The sequence below is a fragment of the Herpailurus yagouaroundi genome, unplaced genomic scaffold (assembly GCF_014898765.1).
Source record: "Herpailurus yagouaroundi ecotype Mexico unplaced genomic scaffold, PumYag 162, whole genome shotgun sequence".
Lineage (NCBI taxonomy): Eukaryota > Metazoa > Chordata > Mammalia > Carnivora > Felidae > Herpailurus > Herpailurus yagouaroundi.
In genome coordinates, this window is record NW_024412403.1 from 71,877,122 (window position 1) to 71,895,688 (window position 18,567).

An 18,567-nucleotide genomic window follows, 5' to 3' on the forward strand; every position below is an offset into this window, starting at 1 on the left:
ATAAATAAACGTTGAAAAAAAAAATTTTTTTTTTAATAAAAAAAAATTTTTTTAACGTTTATTTATTTTTGAGGAGAGAGAGACAGAGCATGAGCGGGGGAGGAGAAAGAAAGAGGGAGACACAGAATCTGAAACAGACTCCAGGCTCCGAGCTGTCAGCACAGAGGCTGAAATGGGGCTCAAACTCATGAACCATGAGATCATGACCTGAGCTGAAGTCGGATGCTTAACTGACTGAGCCACCAAGGTGCCCCTTCTCATATATAGTTTTAGCTATGTATATACAATATTTATAACTTTAAAAATCTAAATATTGTTATTAAAATTCGCCACAAACAGCTCAACAATTAAGTCACAAAAGCTACGTTTGACCAATTTCACAAAGTGCTTGGTTCCACACCCCAGAACAGAATGGCTCCAAGTGCACAAGGTGAAGGCATGTCTGGGATATCCTCTCTTGAACTACATTCAAGTTATGAAGAATCCCACTCCATGACTACAGCTATAATCTACTTGGTGATACTGCACAGAGTGTGGTACTTGAATGTGCCAGGGTGGTCATGCAATGAGACTTCTGGCCCACAGCATAAAACAAAAGGGACTAGAATAATCTGCAGCCAGAAGAGCCTGCCCTGAATTGTTTTAGACTGCTCTCTTTCCTTCATAACTATCTGAGGAGAGCTCCTCCCTATAGCTTTACATAAGACCTTTCCCCATTCTTTAAGTAGGAAAATTCTACTCCAGTTAAAGTAGAAAGTGAATTATTTCATAATAAACATCTCATCTTCCCCAAATAGAGTGCATGCCTTGTTTGTGTTCTTCATCCAGGTTTTAAAAACTTGATAAGACAAGATGCAGATTAGTTTCCATTTTTATTAAAGTTTTTTTTTTTACTAAGGAATACATTACACTTAAAGTTCAATAACACAAATAAAGATTAGTTCTTAAATCTTCTATTTCATTTATCAAAAATGTAAACATAAAATAATTTACCTCTTCTTCCCCAATCTTGACTGAACATTAAAAAAAAAAAAAGGAGTCATATTTTCAGGTAAATTCTTTCTTCAGAATGAGTAGCAGAGACTTTATTAAACTATATTCATCTTCCTGGGCTGCAAGGACATGGCATGGATGACTAAGTGCTCACTATGCACTGGGTTTGTGGGGCTGTGACTGAAGTCCACCTCCTCCACCAGGACTGCTCAAGTGCCCTCAGAGATGGCCCTTCTCTCTCCGTTCGGTGTCCAAGGACATGGACAGCGCTAAGGCCTTGAGCACAAGACACTGTGATGAACATGATGTGCAAACTGGCATACTCCAGGAGGCAGATCAGAGCCAGCAGTGACCTACCGAGTCTGGATGAGTGTTAGTCATAGAATATTAGAGCTAGAAAGATTCTGAGAAAGCAGCTAGTCATCTTACAGTTGGTCTCAATCAGTAAGTCTTCTAATATTGAGGAGAATATTGATAAAATTTTATGGAATACTCAGACATACTTATGTATCTTCCTAAGCCATTTAAACTTCATTAATTTGTTTCTCATCTTCAAATATTGATAAACTCTTAAGCCAACATACTAGGCTGAAACTAATTTCAAGCATAATATTTCATAACATTTGAAGAATGCCTATTTGGTTTTAACAAACATAAATATTCTTAAGAAATAAGTAAGGAAAAAGGATGCTCTTCAGGAGAATATTAGAGGGGTCTATATTAAGACAACCCTAACTGCTTGCCAGTTTCTTTAAAGCTGTCAGCTCAAGTCTGCTGACATGGCTTTTGCTGCCTTCCCGTAAATTCTGTTCTTAAAAACCTGAGAGACAAATTCACTTGATATTTTTGACATTTAGGATCTTAATACTATCAAAATGAACCTAAATCTGAACTGAAAACTGAGGTAGTCTAGTCAGTTTTTATATGCACTCCACACGTTTTGAGTCAGAAAGGACTCCAGTCTACTATCCCCAAATCAGCTACTCTTCATTCTCCTTCCGTGCCCCAGCTGGCTTCCACAATAGTTGCAGTCTGCTAGTCTCCTCCTCAGTGAACTGCTTCTGTTAACATAAAGGGCATCCTGCCAAAGGATACTAACATTTAAACCATTTCAAATTCTTCAGTTCAAAGTAGAAGTCTAGCCCACTAATTCTGCACTGAAATCTCAGATTCTAAGTCTGTTTTTAGAATACTGACATATTCTAAGTGACTCAAATGAGCCTCTTAACACTTCTTACAGGTTCAGTGGCCTTCTAAATCTTCATGGAGTACACTATGAAGAATCAGTGATTAGCAACTATTCTCGAGACTTATTGAAGAGGAAGGAAGACACCAGAGCAGTTAGTTACCCTCAGAAACTCAAGATTTTTTAGCCTCACACTTTAGCAAGTTCCTTATTTGTGCAGAGAAAACACTAGGAGATCAGATTCCAAGCTTAATAAATATATATAGAAAAAATGTCATCTATAATATTTTCTCCAGAAAGTTATTAGTGCAAATAGAATTATATCAATAAAAAATAAAGCAAAAATATATTTCAAGTATAAAAAGCACCATGCTTGGAAAGAATACTACCTAAATGGCATTACTGCACAACAGTCAAAATATAATCGAACCTACCACTGTGAATTCTCAAATCTATTCGTCATCGTATTTTTGGTGAAATTGTTTATATACCTTTGCAGATGATTCATAATCACAATAGACATATAAGTTTAGAGTTTTATAATTTTCTTTAAAAATATACTCTATGCTTTTTTCTGACCTTTAAAGTATGTGTGACAAAGGCAGAAAACTGAGCACTGGCCGGACACCATTACTATTAGTTTCTTTTTAGCTGAAGTCAGCTGTGCTAGAGACCCCCCAGCACTTTACAATGACAAATACCTTCAATTTAAAACTGTATGCAAATACATATTCAAAATTAATGCACTGAAAAACAAAAGTTGACTTTCTTTATGCTGGGGCTGCACTTTGGCTCCAATACCAAATGGTCAGTTGGAATTATTTTTTAGTAATTATACTGCTTGCTCACTTAGCACAATTTCTTAAATGCAGTGCTCAATAACTATATGCTAAATTAAGGGTGAATGAATGAATGGATGGATGGATAGATGGATGGATGGATGAATGAATGAGTGAATGAATGAATGAATGAATTTGTCCAGGAGTTATGTTTATAATGCCGCAGGACTTCAGTAGCTTTGGAGACAAACTGTGCATTACTCATCATTAAAAAATTTCAAACTGGAATTACTAAGAAGGGTTGATAAGCTCCAGTACCAGAGAAGAATTACTTCTGAGGATGAGAATATAAAGCAGGAGGTAAAGAACATCACCTCATTTCAAAGCACAGGCAATTTTCTGACTTCTGCGGACTGAGCTTTATGTTGTGGGTAAAGTGAGCCCTACTGAATAGGCCCTATACCAAACCTACACTTTGCTATTAGTAAACAATTCAAACCATCTGTTTTGACTTACACTTTTCTTCTTATATATAAAATACTTTTCAGATAGTAACAATTCTTCTGTTAACAATTTCTAAGCCCACCTGAAAGGAATAGTTCTATTTTTGTTGGATTACAGCTGTCATAACTATTTTCTGAAAAACATACAATTATGTTTTCTTCTGTTTGTTTGCATATCTTCAATGTTTTTACAGGGCAGAGTATTTTTCTCTCTCTGCTCCCACAGTTTTTCAAGTCATTATTAAATTACTGGAGAATACACTGGAAGGGCTGCCAACATGTAATAGTTCAGTAGTAAACTGCCACACAGCTGGTTTGAAAAGGCAAGCATGGTTAAATCATAAGATTTAGCAAATTATAATTTAAAAAAACTTTTGAGAACTATGAGAACAATGATTTAAGTGTACCAAGCACAGCTATTAAACTCAATATAGGTATAATATTGATGTAGAAACCCAATTCAATTACTGTCTATAACTCAAAGGACAATTTATACTTGTGAGGACAGGATCCACAATTTATAATTTTGTAATAATTAGCTTTTTAAAAAAAGTTACTGCAGTATTGAACTTTCCCATCATTTTAGGTTAATGAAAATGCTGAGGTATGTAATCACTCTGAAAATTTCACCAATTATCCCATTTTCAAAGGAAAACTTCAGGCAGGTTATATATGCTGAAAAATAGAGACATGGTGACTTGGAATTCCTTCTCCTCCTCCAAACTCTGAGGCTGTTGGGTTGCTGATGAAGAGTGACTGCTGTGAAGCTCTGCTTCAAGGTCTTATTGTAGTCAACGCTTCCAAGCCAAAGTCAGGAATGCCACTTCTGCCATCTGCATAGGTTGGCACTCACCCAGATTTTGTGCTTTGTTCAGAAGAACATGACACAAAGGAATGTCTTGAGAATTCACTTTTCCTAGTGCCATACACATAGAAGAAATCCAGCCAGCAGAGGAAATAGATTGCCCAGCAGAAGCCAGAGGGTGACCACCAGGCTAGAGGAACGGGAACAGAGATCTAGGGTTGAAAACAAGAAATTGACTTTCTGGAGACATTTTTGGAATAAATCATACCACATAAAAATTAACAGATGAATATAGGTGATTATTAAAAGGTGAATAAGGACCACCTTTGGGAGGAGAATCAAGAATGACTTCCTGAAACCTAGATATGCAAAGTCATTTTCTTACATTTATGGAAAAAGAATGAAATATTTTATGCAGGAAGAAAAAATGATATAGCCACCCTATCAAGGTTACTTTTTTGTTAATTTTTTAAAAATGTTTATTTATTTGAGAGAGAGAGAGTAGGGGATGGGCAGAGAGACAGGGAGACACAGAATCTGAAGCAGGCTCCAGCCTCTGAGCTGTCAGCACAGAGCTCAACGTGGGGTTCAAACTCATGAACCATGAGATCATGACCTGAGCCAAGGTTGGATGCTTAACTGACTGAGCCACCCAGGCACCTGCACCATATTAAGGTTAAAAGCAGCACCCGAAAAAAGAAAGAAGTGTCTTCAGACAGTATCCCAACAAAGCTAAAGATGCTACACAGAAAGTAAATTAACATCTTGGCTCTTCTGACATGGGGTGCAGGACTTTCTTCCCCCTTTCTTCCTTGTCCTTTCTAAGTATGGTGACCCCTATAATTTATCTCCTCAAATCAGGACATTTTGAGACAAGTGTTGAAATAAATATCTAGTCCCAAGATGGAACCACTCCTGTGCAGGGTGCCATGTCAGCAAACTGAAACTTAAGTTAATTTTTGAGTTCCTCTGCTTGACCAGAAACACAGTATAACTAGTAAGCTAATCTCCAACTGCCAAGCCAACTGAGACCTACACTTGTTTCCTTTTTCTTTGCTCTTTCCAAATATGGTCAGATATGCAATCAACTCAAGCCAAGTACTTCTTCCTTGTTTCCTGCTTGCTGTCCTTTTCCCTTATTTTGCAGTTTTCTACTCTTGAGTGTGGAGACTGCCTACTTTATGAAGTGTGAAATAAAATTTGCTTAGACCAACTAAATAGTTCTTTCTGATTAATACAAGGGAATGCTATTAATAATTATACCAGGACCACTGGCACATTGACTGTCCCAGGAAAACCAGGACATATGGTCCCTGATTCTAAATATCTACCCATCTATCCATATTACCCCAGGCTGATATTGAAAGGCAGAAGATTGTATGGGCTTTGGGCACTAGGAATACATTAAAAAAAATGTTTTTTAATGTTTATCTTTATTTTTAAGACAGAGAGAGACCGAGCATGAGTGGGGGAGAGGCAGAGAGAGAGGGGGAGACAGAAACCGAAGCAGGCTCCAGGCTCTGAGCTGTCAGAACAGAGCCTGACACAGGGCTCGAACTCGTCAACTGCGAGATCATGACCTGAGCTGAAGTCGGATGCTCAACCAACTGAGCCACCCAGGCACCCCAGGAATACATTTTAATTTAGCTATGAGTCATTCTCAGGGCTAAAATGACTTCCCCAAACAATTCTCAGAATGGAAAACATTTTTGGGGCCTCCTGGGTGGCTCAGTCAGTTGAGCATCTGACTCTTGGTTTCAGCCCAGGTCATGATCTCATGGCTTTGTGGGTTTGAGCCCCACAGTGGGCTCTGCACTGGTAGTGTGGAGCCTGCTTGGGATCCTCTCTCTCGCCCTCTCTCTGTCCCTCCCTCATTTGCACTCTATCTCTCTCAAAATAAAAAAACTTTTAAAAATTTAAAAAAAAAAGTTATACACACACACACATATACACACACACAAAGTATGGAAAACATTTTTATTGTATCCAGGAGACCAGGTCAACCTGACTTTATTTTAGAAATAAGTTATCCTTTCTAATATTTTAATTAATAAACAGCCAACCAAGCTTCAAGTCTGACTTACTTAAAGGATAAGAAAAATAAGATTTGTCTTCAGCTACACAATGAAAAGAATGATAATTGCTAAGGCACTGAAGCTTGCTCTTCTGAGCACTATGCAGTGTGGAACAAGTATTTAAAAAAAATTATTTCACTGCCTGTAAGCCAGGTAAACAATGGAGAATTTCTATTCTTCCTCAATGGAATCATGCTGGTATTTGTAAAATCTTAAAAAAAAAATCCCACTTAGCTAACAACAGTCCTCAAAGTTTAGTCCTTATGTCAACAATATCAGCATCACCTGGGAACTTGTTAAAAATGCAAATTCTGGGGGCACCTGGGTGGCTCAGTTGGTTAAGCGTCTGACTTTGGCTCAGGTCATGATCTTGTGGTTTGTAAGTTCAAGCCCCAAGTCGGGCTCTGTGATGACAGCTCAGAGCCTGGAGCCTGCTTCGGGTTCTGTGTCTCCCTCTCTCTCTGCCCCTTCCCCTGCTCATGTTCTCTCTCTATATATCTCAAAAATAAATAAAAACATTAAAACAATTTTAATGCAAATTCTCAAGCTTTAACACAGATCTTCTGAATCCGAAATTCTAGGAGTTAAGGCCTAGCAATTTAACATGATTCTGATTAAATTTTGAGAACTTCTGATGTAGGACTGCACTATTCAATATGGCAACCATAGCTATATGTGCTATTTAAATCTCAGTTAATTACAATAAAGTAGTTTCACACTAACATTAACCACATCTTACATGTTCAAAAGTCATATGTGGCTAATGAGTACTGTACGGGACAATGCAGACTATAGAACATTTCCATCAACCCAGAATAAATTGGATAAATTGTAGCCTAGAGCATCAGGTAAAGTGGTCTTGGCTGGATTAACAAATGGACCCTGGAGTCACTAATAACACAGGCATATCCCTTTACTTCCTGACTTTCAATTTAGCCCAAAGGAAATAGGAGAAGTAGGTATTGTTTATCTACTGTTGGTACTAAAATTTAACAAGCTATTAAAACATTAACAGGAGTTCTGGAACATTTGTTCTTCAAAAACACTACACTTTCTGTGTTAACACTAATTAAGATGAAAAGATTCAAAAAGAGGGTTTCAAAATGAATTAGAGACAATAAGATCTGGGTTGTTTTTTTTTTTTTCTGAACTTCATTATTTATTAGCTATGACCATGGATAATACATTACTTAATCTCTTTATACCTTAGTTTTCTCATGTGTAAAACGATAATTCCTACCTCATTAGGTTTTGTGATGGTTAAATGCAATGATGTAGACATAAAGAATTTGGCAAAGTGTCTAACATTCAATAAATGGAAACAAAAACAACCCTTACAATCTGAAGAGACTAGAAAGAATTCAGAAATAAATCTTTCATATTCACTAATGGAAACTATCTTAGGCAATACAGAACAATCATTTAATCATATTCTAGCATTTAGAAAGTGATGACTAAAGGAGAGAGAAAAGAAGGTCAGCGTTTCACATTCTAAAAGAAATTACAAATGTAAGAAAAGTCTATGCGAACTAACACCTGAGAACAATAATCAGAAAAATTTAGGGAGAAAAATATCTTTTACACTTCCTCCAGAATATTGGGAGTTTTAATGTTTTAAAGGCATGCTTAAAGACCTAAAAAAATACTTTCATAAAACCGAAGGATTAGAGATGGTCATTTTTATACTTGTTTACTAAGCTTCATCATTGGTTAATTCTAATAGTATTTCTCATACAAGTACATTTAAAAAAAAGTATTAAACTGAAACAAGCTATTTACCTGAAAAAAACATTTCTTGTAAAGTTTGCCATAGTTTCTGGCACATAGTTTAATATTCTGTAAAGGCTCAGTATGCTCAGTGAACACATCAGCAAATATGGTAACTCAAGATATTTTACAATTTCAACAGTGATGTATATGTTTTAAAAGCAATGCCTAAAATGTATCCTTGTAATATTTATACATTTTTCAAAATTTGGTGGTTGTGATGCTCTTTTGAGCATGCTTCCTCATGGAAATGGGCAAGTTAACAGGGAAATCAACCACATCATACCAACACTATATCAGAAGGATAACTGATAAAGAGCGAGCAGGATAAGCAGTCTCAAGTGCAGACTGTGCAGGCATAAGGGGCTGGTGGTTTGCAATCTCGACTCTCCACCTCCTTTCAATAGATTCACTTGTCTTTGCCATGTTCCAAGAACAAGAAATAATTATCATAGCCCCTTGACCCGGTTTGGATTTCCTCTTAATCCTAGACATTCTTCTAGGATTCTTCTGTAGGAATCCTAGGACATTCTTCTGTACTCCCAAGATTCTTACCCCTGAACCAGCACAAATAACTCTCTATTTCAATTCTAACTGCTAATAGCTCAATCCTTGCTCATCTCTTGGATGATGAGATAGAGACAGATTGTTACAGTTAACTGATATTAACCCTAAGGATGGGAACTCCATCAGAAACACCTACTTGTGGACTATCAGCCCTTCTATTCTAGCCATAGTAATTTAACAGTAACAACAAAATTAGGTCATCCTACCAGTTTCATATTAAAAGTAAGTTACCTAAGAGTATTTAGCACTACGTGTACTATTTACCACATTAAAAGGACCCATGATCTTCTGTCATTTCAAACAATTCATTATGTCAGTACTATTATAACTGCACTGCAGAACACAGCAGACTCCCTGAAGTTCTGTTCAGAAAAGAGATAACATAGCAGGCTTGAGGTTGCCATCCTTCGAAAGTCCAGCTCGTAAGCTGGTGTCTGTCTGGGAACTGGTTTCCTCCAGACATCACCCCATTGCCCCTTCCCCCTTTGCTGATTCTGCTTTAACAAGTCTTTGCCATAAGTACAACTACAGGCTGAGTCCTGTGAGTCCTAGCGAACCACCAAACCTGGAGGTGGTCTCAGGCACTCCCAACACAAGTACAATCTCCTAAAACTCACTCTCTACCTAACAGCTCATATCTGCAGAAAGCCCCCAGGATTTGGGAAAGAAACTAAATCTTAGAGGTGGAGAAACTTTGAAGTGTAAATGAATGTAGCCCTCCATTTTCTTTTTTTTTTTTTTTTTAATTTTTTTTTTTTAACATTTATTTATTTTTGAGACAGAGAGACAGAGCATGAATGGGGGAGGGGCAGAGAGAGAGGGAGACACAGAATCGGAAGCAGGCTCCAGGCTCTGAGCCATCAGCCCAGAGCCCGACGCGGGGCCCGAACTCACGGACCGTGAGATCGTGACCTGAGCTGAAGTCGGACGCTCAACTGACTGAGCCACCCAGGCGCCCCTGTAGTCCTCCATTTTCAATCAGACCAAGGAACAGGCAAAGGGCTACACGGTTCCATTTAAAAAATACCTCCAAGGGCACCTGGGTGGCTCAGTCAGTTAAGCATCCGACTTCAGCTCAGGTCATGATCTCATGGTTCACGAGTTCCAGCCCCACATCAGGCTCTGTGCTGACAGCTCAGAGCCTAGAGCCTGCTTCGGATTCTGTGTATCCCTCTCTCTCTGCCCCTCCCCTGCTCATGCTCTCTCAAAAATAAACATTTAAATAAATAAATAAAATAAAAATAAAATAAAATAAAATAAAATAAAATAAAATAAAATAAAGCACCTGGTAGCTCAGTTGGTTAAGTGTCCAACTCTTGATTTCGGCTCAGGTCTCACAGTCATGGGATCAAGCCCCACATGCGGCTCCCCAGTGAGTGTGAAGCCTGCTTGGGATTCTCTCTCTTCCCCTCTGTCCCTCTCCCACTCAAATTCTCTTGCCCCCTCAAAATAAATAAAGTTAAAAAAACAAAAAATACCTCCAATTGAGAAAATGAAACAATGCACGAGATCTTTATTATTCATATTCTAAAATGTCAAACTGATATAAAAACATAGGCCATTTAATTAAAATCTCATAATTCATAGGTCAAAGCCTAACTCAAGAATTTTGCTTTTATAACTCTTAGTAATAGGTCATCAGCCTCAGTTTACACACTTCAATAGTAGGAAATGCCTTTTTAACAAGGTAGTTCTTTCCATTCCTCTCCTGAATCTAAAGGATTTAACTGGAATCTGTCTCCCTGCAACTTTATTCTGTTGGTCTCAATTCTACTCTCTGGAGTCTCACAGAATGAGCAAAATATACCTCAATGAAAACCACTTTGCCTCTACTAGCCAGTCTTTCTATCTTTGTGCATATTTGTGTCTCCTTGCACTTTTCTCTTCTTTGTGGGTATGTCAGTCCCTTCTTTAAGCATCTTTTTGAGTGTCTTTCCCTTTCTTTTACCTAATCTAGTTACACCACAGGCATATTGCATGTTCATAGATATTGCATGTTCAGTCCCAGACCACTACAATTAGTCAAACAATGCAATAAAGCAAGTCAAATGAATGTTTTTGTTTCCTGGTGCATATAAAAGTTATATTTATACTGCACTATAGTCTGTCAAGTGTGCAATATTATGTCTAAACAAATGTGCATACCTTAATTTAAAAGTACTTTGTTGTTCAAAAATGCTAACCATCATCTGAACTTTCTGCAAGTTGTAATCTTTTTTGCTGATGGAGGGTCTTGCCTAGATATTGATGGTTGCTGACTGGTTAGTGGTGGGTGGTGGCTGCTGAAGGTTGGGGTGGCTGTAGCAATTTCTTAAAATATGACAACAATGACATTTGCCACATCAATTGACTCTTCCTTTCACAAATGATTTTCTGTAGCATGTGATGTTGTTTGATAGCATTTTGCCCACAGAACTTCTTTCAAAGTTGGAGTCAACTCTCTCAAACCCCACTGCTCTTCCTCAACTAAGTTTAGGTAATACTCTAAATCCTTTGCTGTCATTTCAACAATCTTCACAGCATCTTCACCAGGAGTACTTTCCACCTCAGGAAACCACTCTCTTTGCTCATGCATAAGAAGCAGCTTCTTTCTCATCCATTCAAGTTTTATCAAGAGGTTGCAGCAATCAGTCCCATATTCAGGCTCCACTTCTGATTCTGGTTCTCTTGCTATTTCTACCACATCTGCAGTTCCTTCCTGCACTGGAATCTTGAGCCCTCAAAGTCATCCATGAAGGTTGGAATCAACTTCTTCCAAACTCCTGTTGATGTTTCTATTTTGACCTCTTCCCATGACTCACAAATTTGCTTAATGGCGTCTAGAATGGTGAACCCTTCCCAGAAGGTTTTCACTTACTTTGCTCAGATCCATCAGAGGAATCACTATCTATGGCAGCCATAGCCTTGTTAGGTATATTCCTTATATAATAAGACTCGAAAGTCAAAATTACTTCTTGCTCTGTGGGCTGTGGATTGGATGCTGTGTTAGCAGGTATGAAAACAACATGAATCTCATCCATTTCCATCAGAGCTCTTGGGTGACCAGGTGCATTGACAATGAGCAGTAATATTTTAAAAGGAATCTTTTTTTTCTGGACAGTAATCTCAACAGTGGGCTTAAAATATTCAGTAAACCATGTTGCAAACAGATGTGCTGTCATCTAGGCTTTGTTGTTCCGCTTACAGAGCATGGACAGAGGAGGTTTGGTGTGATTCTTAAGAGCCCAAGGATTTTCAGAATGGCAAATGAGCACTTCGTTCACCATTCAACTTCAGGTCACCAGCTTCATCAGCCCCTAATAAGAGAGTCAGCCTGTCCTCGGAACCTTTGAAGCCAGGCATTGACTTCTCTTTTCTAGCTATGAAAGTCCTAGGTGGCATCTTCTTCCAGTAGAAGGCTGTCTAGTCTACACTGAAAATCTGTTGTTTAGTGTAGCTGCTTCCATTAATTACCTGAACTAGATCTTCTGGATAACTCGTTACAGCTTCTGTATCAGCACCTGCTGCTTTATCTAATGCTTTTATGTTATGGAGATGGCTTCTTTCCTTAAGCCTCATGAACCAACTTCTGCTAAGTTCCAGCTTTTCTTCTGCAGCTTCCTCACCTCTCTCAGCCTTCACAGAATTGAAGAGTTAGGGCCTTGCTCTGGATTAGGTTTTGACTTAAGGGAATGTTGTGGCTGGTTTGATCTTCTGTGCAGACTACTCAGACCTTCTCCGTTATCAGCAATAAGGCTATTTCACTTTCTTTATCATTTGTGTATTCACTGGAATATCACTTTTCATTTCCTTTTTTTTTAATTTTTTTTTTCAACATTTATTTATTTTTGGGACAGAGAGAGACAGAGCATGAACAGGGGAGGGGCAGAGAGAGAGGGAGACACAGAATCTGAAACAGGCTCCAGGCTCTGAGCTGTCAGCCCAGAGCCTGACGCGGGGCTCGAACTCACGGACCGCGAGATCGTGACCTGGCTGAAGTCGGACGCTTAACCGACTGTGCCACCCAGGCGCCCCACTTTTCATTTCCTTTAAGAACTTTTCCTTTGCATTCACATCTTGGATAACTGACACAACTAGCTTTTGGTCTATCTCAGCTTTGACATGCCTTCTTCATTAAGTTGAATCATTTCTAGTTTTTGATTTAAAGTGACAGACATGTGACTCTTCCTTTTACTTGAACACTTAGAAGACACTGTACAGTTATTAACTGGCTTAATTTCAATACTGTTGTGTCTCAGAGAATAGGGAGGCCCAAGGAAATGGAGGGAAATGGGAATCATTGGCCAGTGAAGCAGTGAGAACACACACATTTATCAATTCAGTTCACTGTCTTATGAGTGTGGTTCCTGGTGCCCCAAAATAACAAATTATAATAGTAATATCAAAGGTCACTGATCATATATCACCATAACAAATATAATAGTTAAAAATTTCAAATTTTGTGAGAATTACCAAAGTGTAACAGAGAGACCCGAATTGAGCCAATGCTGTTGGAAAAGTGGTGCTGGCAGAGTTGCTGATACAGCTGCCACAAACCTTCCATGTGTAAAAAATGCAATATATCTGTGAAGTGCAATAAAGTAAAGCAGAATAAAATGAGGTATGCCTGTATAACTGAAAATATATTTAATTGCTTTATGTGTTTAATGAACAGAATTTTGTTTACTCTGAATTTCAAAATGAATGGTTGAAACATTCAGTTTTTGTAATTTTTTTTAAAGGACATTTTCCTTTTTTTAATGTTTATTTATTTTTGAGAGAGAGAGAGCAGGGGAGGAGCACAGAGAGGGATACAGAAGATCCAAAGCTGGCTCTGTGCTGACAGCAGAGAGCCTGATGCGGGGTTTCAACTCATGAACCACGAGGTCATGACCTGAACCAGTCAGACGCTTAACAGACTGAGTCACCCAAGCACCCCTACATTTTCTTTTCTTTTTTAAAGTTTATTTATTTTGAGAGAGAGAGAGAGAGAGAGAGAGAGAGAGAGAATGAACAAGCGGGGTAGGGGCAGACAAAGAGAGAGAGAGAAAATCCCAAGTAGGCTCCATGCTGTCAGTACAGAGCCTGATGCGGGGCTCAAACCCATGAATCGTGAGATTATGATCTGAGCTGAAATCAAGACTCGGTAGCTTAACCGACCGAGCCACCTAGGTACCCTCAGGTTTTGTAATCTTGAATGAAATTTTTTTTTTTTTTTTTTTTTTTTTTGCAAGTCGTAAGGTCTTTAGACCAAAAGGTTCCTTACTCTTGCTACTGAACAGAAGTGTCACATTTACCCACTTTTAATTTCTAGCAATGGTGGGAAGGGGCTTTCCCATAAAACTGCAATTAGAAGAGAAGATGGTCAACTTGTTTTAGAGTTTCCTTGAAGGTAATTTTCAACATTATATAAGAGAAGTCCCTCTCTTTACTCCACCCATAGAGACTACTCACCCAGTGGTAGAGCTCGGGTCAGGTTAGCAGCTGGAGGATCTGTTTCTGGAGGACAGAGCTCACAGAAGTCCCAGCATGATGGGCAGAGCAGGTTACCATCATGAATCCAGCCATTCATCTGAATACTGACGGGGAGGACCTGCCCAGCCCGACTACACAAATATGAAGTGTTCTGAACCCAAACTGTCAGACCTTGGGGAGAACAAGAAACCTTCAAATAGGAAAAAAAAAAAAAAATCAGATCAGTTAGATTCCATATATAATATATGAGCCTTCCTTCACCTACAGGAAAATACATTACTAAAAATACTGACTATAAAACAATTTGGGGTACAGGGAGGTCTTTAATCTCATATAAAGAACGCTAAGTTATTCAGGTTCTAAAATACACTCTGTGGTAGTTGTTCTTAAATTTTTAGTTTAGCATTTTCAAAAAAAATCTGAGGAAATCTATGGATACTTTTCAGTACATATACAAGATAACACACAACTTTACATACAATTTGGATTCACAGACCCCTGAAACCAAGTTATCAAGAATAACATTTCTGTAGGGGTGCTGGCTAGCTCAGTTGGTGGAGTGTGTGACTCTTGATCTTGGGGTTGTGAGTTTGAGTCCCACCATTGGGATTGGGTGTAGAGATTACTTAAAATAAATAAAATCTTAGGGGTGCCTGGGTGCCTCAATCGGTTAAGCATCCAACTCTTGATTTCAGCTCCTGTCATGATCTCTCAGTCAGTGGGATTGAGCCCTGTGCTGGATTCTTTGCTGTCGGAGTAGAGTTTATTTGGGATTTTCTTTCTCCCTTTCTGCCCCTCCCCTGCACTTGTTCTCTCTCTCTCTCTCTCTCTCAAAATAAAAAAGTTTTAAAAATAAAATCCTAAAAAAAAAGAATAACATTTCTATAGATCCTAGTATTCTCATTATACTTCACCTTAAATCTCTGTCAAAGAGCCATTACTCAAGTCATTTTCTCCACAAGTCACAAATTTTGTAAATCAAATTTTTATAATATATTTTAAATTATAAATATATATGCTCATTGTAAAAAGAAAAAAGCATACAGCACAGAAATGTACACAGTAAAAAAGTTCTTTATTCTTTTCCTTATCCTAGATCCTTCACTCAGGTATAAAAATGGTCATAGTGGGGCGCCTGGGTGGCGCAGTCGGTTAAGCGTCCGACTTCAGCCAGGTCACGATCTCGCGGTCCGTGAGTTCCAGCCCCGCGTCAGGCTCTGGGCTGATGGCTCGGAGCCTGGAGCCTGTTTCCGATTCTGTGTCTCCCTCTCTCTCTGCCCCTCCCCCGTTCATGGTCTGTCTCGCTCTGTCCCAAAAATAAATAAAAAAACGTTGAAAATAAAATTAAAAAAAAAATGGTCATAGTGATTTTATATGGACAGGTAACATCTTAAAGGCAGGACTTGGGGCACCTCAGTGGCTCAGTCGGTTGCATAAGTGTCTGAATCTTGGTTTGAGCTCAGGTCATGATCTCACAGTTTGTGAGTTTGAGCCCCACATTGAGCTCTGTGCTGACAGTGTGTGCCTACTTGGGATTCTCTCTCTCTCTACCTCTCTCTCTGCCCCTCCCATGCGCATGTTCTCTCTGTCAAAATGAACGAATAAACTTTAAAAAAAAAAAAGTGCTTAAAGGTAGGACTCATATTTTAACTGCGGGGGTAACTAATAAAATCAGATTTTTTTTCTTTTTATTTTAGAGAGAGAGAGCATGAGTGGGGGAAAGGGAGAGAGAAAGAGAATCTTAAGCAGGCTCCATGCTCACCTGGGATCATGACCTAAGCAGAAATCAAGAGTCGGCTGCTCAACTGACTGAGCCACCCAGAGACCCAAGTCAATTTTAAAAAGCAAACACGTTAAAACTAACTTTAAAAAAGTGTTAAATGTGTCTTCTTCACAGTTGTTTTATAAAAAGACACATTAATGCCAATTATGCTACTTCACTTTAAATATTTCCGGAACTTCTCTCCTGGGCCTATCCTCAAACCAAGTATATGATTTTGAGTATGTTTGATGGTGGTAAATTTTTACTTTGCAAGTTGATATAGTTTTTAGAAATACCAAAAGTTACCCAGAACCAAGTCTGGTAAAGTTGACTAAATCAGTTAACACTAAATTAATATAGGTGTGATGCAAAATACTAAAACTGATTTTCCTAGGAGGCTACTAAACTCTTTCTAAAGGCAATTTCAAAAGAGGAGTTCCATAAGTACATTTCAACAATGGAGTCATCTTTGAAATAACTCAATCATGAACTAAGTTTAAGTGTAATACTCATTTGGAAATTTAAGTTATAATAAGTTCAAGAAAACAAATGACAACAAAGTATAACCTCGTCCATAAGTCTGTCATTCAATGACCCACATCTAGGAAGCACCACCATAACTACAGTGCAATGTAATCATTCTTTTAAGTGAGAACTGACTGAATATTGTGCTTTGTGGCTGAAAAGGATACCAAAGAAGTCTGTGACCCAGTACCTGTCCTCTAGCAGCTTTAACTGAAGAGAAAAGGGTGGCATATAAATTCCACCCACCCACCCCCCCCAGCAAATTTAACAGTGTTAAGCTGTTTATGATTAACAGTCAATGTTGGAAAATGGAGGGACTGTAAAGTATCCTTCAAAGACAGAAGACACTTTGAGACTGAAAAATGAAGGAGGCAACTCCATACACTTTATATAGTTTAATTCAGGGTAACTTACTGACAGCATGATCAGGTGGATGGTGATTTGGACAGTTGTGCAGCTATTCTCTGCAAAGTCCAGTCCTTAGTCTACATATTTTATAGAGGAAGGGGATGAGCAGAAGGGTATGTAGTAAGATCAAAAGGCTTACATGCACTTCAAAGGGTTCACATGCATCCAATAGACAGCTAATCTTTAACAGACCTTGTGGTATCATCTGTGCGTCAGGAGGAGGAAAGACTATGTTATCTCTAGATTCACAGGAGGCCAAAGCAAGCCTCCCGCATTCCAGCTTTTGCAGGCATTTCTAAGGTATACATATTAATCTCCAAGAGGCCTGGAACACATAGCCCCAAGAGAGATCATCAATCATACATGAAGAAGATGGAGGGCTAAAGATGGAGTCAGTACTGTCAGCATTCCTACAGTCAATAAATGGTAGAAACGAGCAATAAAGCTTAGAAAGTTTCATGGAAGAAAGAGCATTAATATCCTAAAGATGTGCACAGAATCTGGATCACGGTGAGGAAGAGATGTGACCTGGTGGACTGTGTCAGAATCTGGGTGGGTAAGGAGGGTAATTATGTAGGGGTGGGAGAAGGTGAAAGGGATGTGGTCAGATCAAATAAGCATACTGAGGACAATGAGAGTCAGATTTCTCTCTGTGAAAGGAATTACAAACATGGAAACAGAGAAAACTAAACTGAACCCTTTAGGGTTGGACTGGAACCAAAGATACTGGTACAAACTCAGTTATACACACACACACACACACACACACACACACACACACACACACACACACACGAATATACAAGCAAATTACATACACACATCTATTTCCCAGATCTGTTCACCAAGAGGGCTTGGGGAGTAGCTATATCCTAGTGACAATGCACAGTACATCTAACAACAGATCTTAGTCTCTTAAATACCACACTTCACTAAAGAAACTAGAGCTTTTTGGGGTGCGTGGGTGGCTCAGTTGGTTATGTATCTGACTCTTGATTTCGGTTCAGGTCATGATCTCACGATTCAGGAGTTCTAGCCCCACGTTGAGCTCTGTGTTGACAGTGCAGAGATTCTGGGTGTTTGGGATTCTGTCTTTCTCTCTCTCCGCCCTTCCCTGCTTGCTCTCTGTCTCTCTCGCTCTCAAAATAAATAAAAAAACAAAAACAAAAACAAAAAACTAGAGCTTCTTCAAGAATTTGTTGACTCAAGAGCTGCATGTGCTAGAATATCTTGCACCAGAAAGCAAGGAAACATTCAAAGAAAGATGGGGAAAGACCAGAAGGACATAGAAACCTGAAGGGGCTTCCTCTGGCCAAATCTGGGGGAAATTGAGTATCAAAATAAATAATGATAGTAATGGTAATATCTTTAATAAAATGGATTTCATGACTCAATGCTGATATAAATGTAGAAATTAGTAAAATGAAAGTATGGTAAGAAAAATTTATTGACACAGTACTTCCCTGCAAAATATTTATTGATTACAAAGGGAATTAATAAGAAAAGAGTAATTGATAGTGAAGAAGCCTGGGAGATACCAGCAAGTTAACATCACCAGTAAAAGGATAAATCATGAGTGTACCACCATAAGAACATGAGCATCACTTCTGTGATATTACTGCCCAAAATACATGACCTGAATTTCATCATGAGGAAACATATGACAAACCCAAAGTGAGATACATCTTAGAAAAAAATGACTTATAGTTTTTTTAAATGTCAGGGTTATAAAAATCAAAAAAA

At 38.5% G+C, this 18,567-nt stretch overlaps 1 protein-coding gene across 5 annotated transcripts in view; it reads right to left on the reverse strand.

The window, feature by feature from the left end:
• Positions 1-18,567, reverse strand: part of LMLN (leishmanolysin like peptidase) — a 135,955-nt gene that overhangs the window by 49,760 nt on the left and 67,628 nt on the right. Inside the window, exons 16-17 of one of the 5 annotated variants that reach the window (XM_040484787.1) lie at positions 14,109-14,319; positions 859-4,456 (exon numbers count right to left, since the gene is read on the reverse strand). In XM_040484787.1, the coding sequence (XP_040340721.1) occupies positions 4,311-4,456; positions 14,109-14,319 (357 nt within the window). In that variant the 3' untranslated portion in view covers positions 859-4,310. Of the gene's footprint in view, positions 1-858; positions 4,479-14,108; positions 14,320-18,567 lie in introns of those variants that run through there. The other 4 variants (XM_040484788.1, XR_005793327.1, XM_040484789.1 and 1 more) reach the window with 4 other exon arrangements.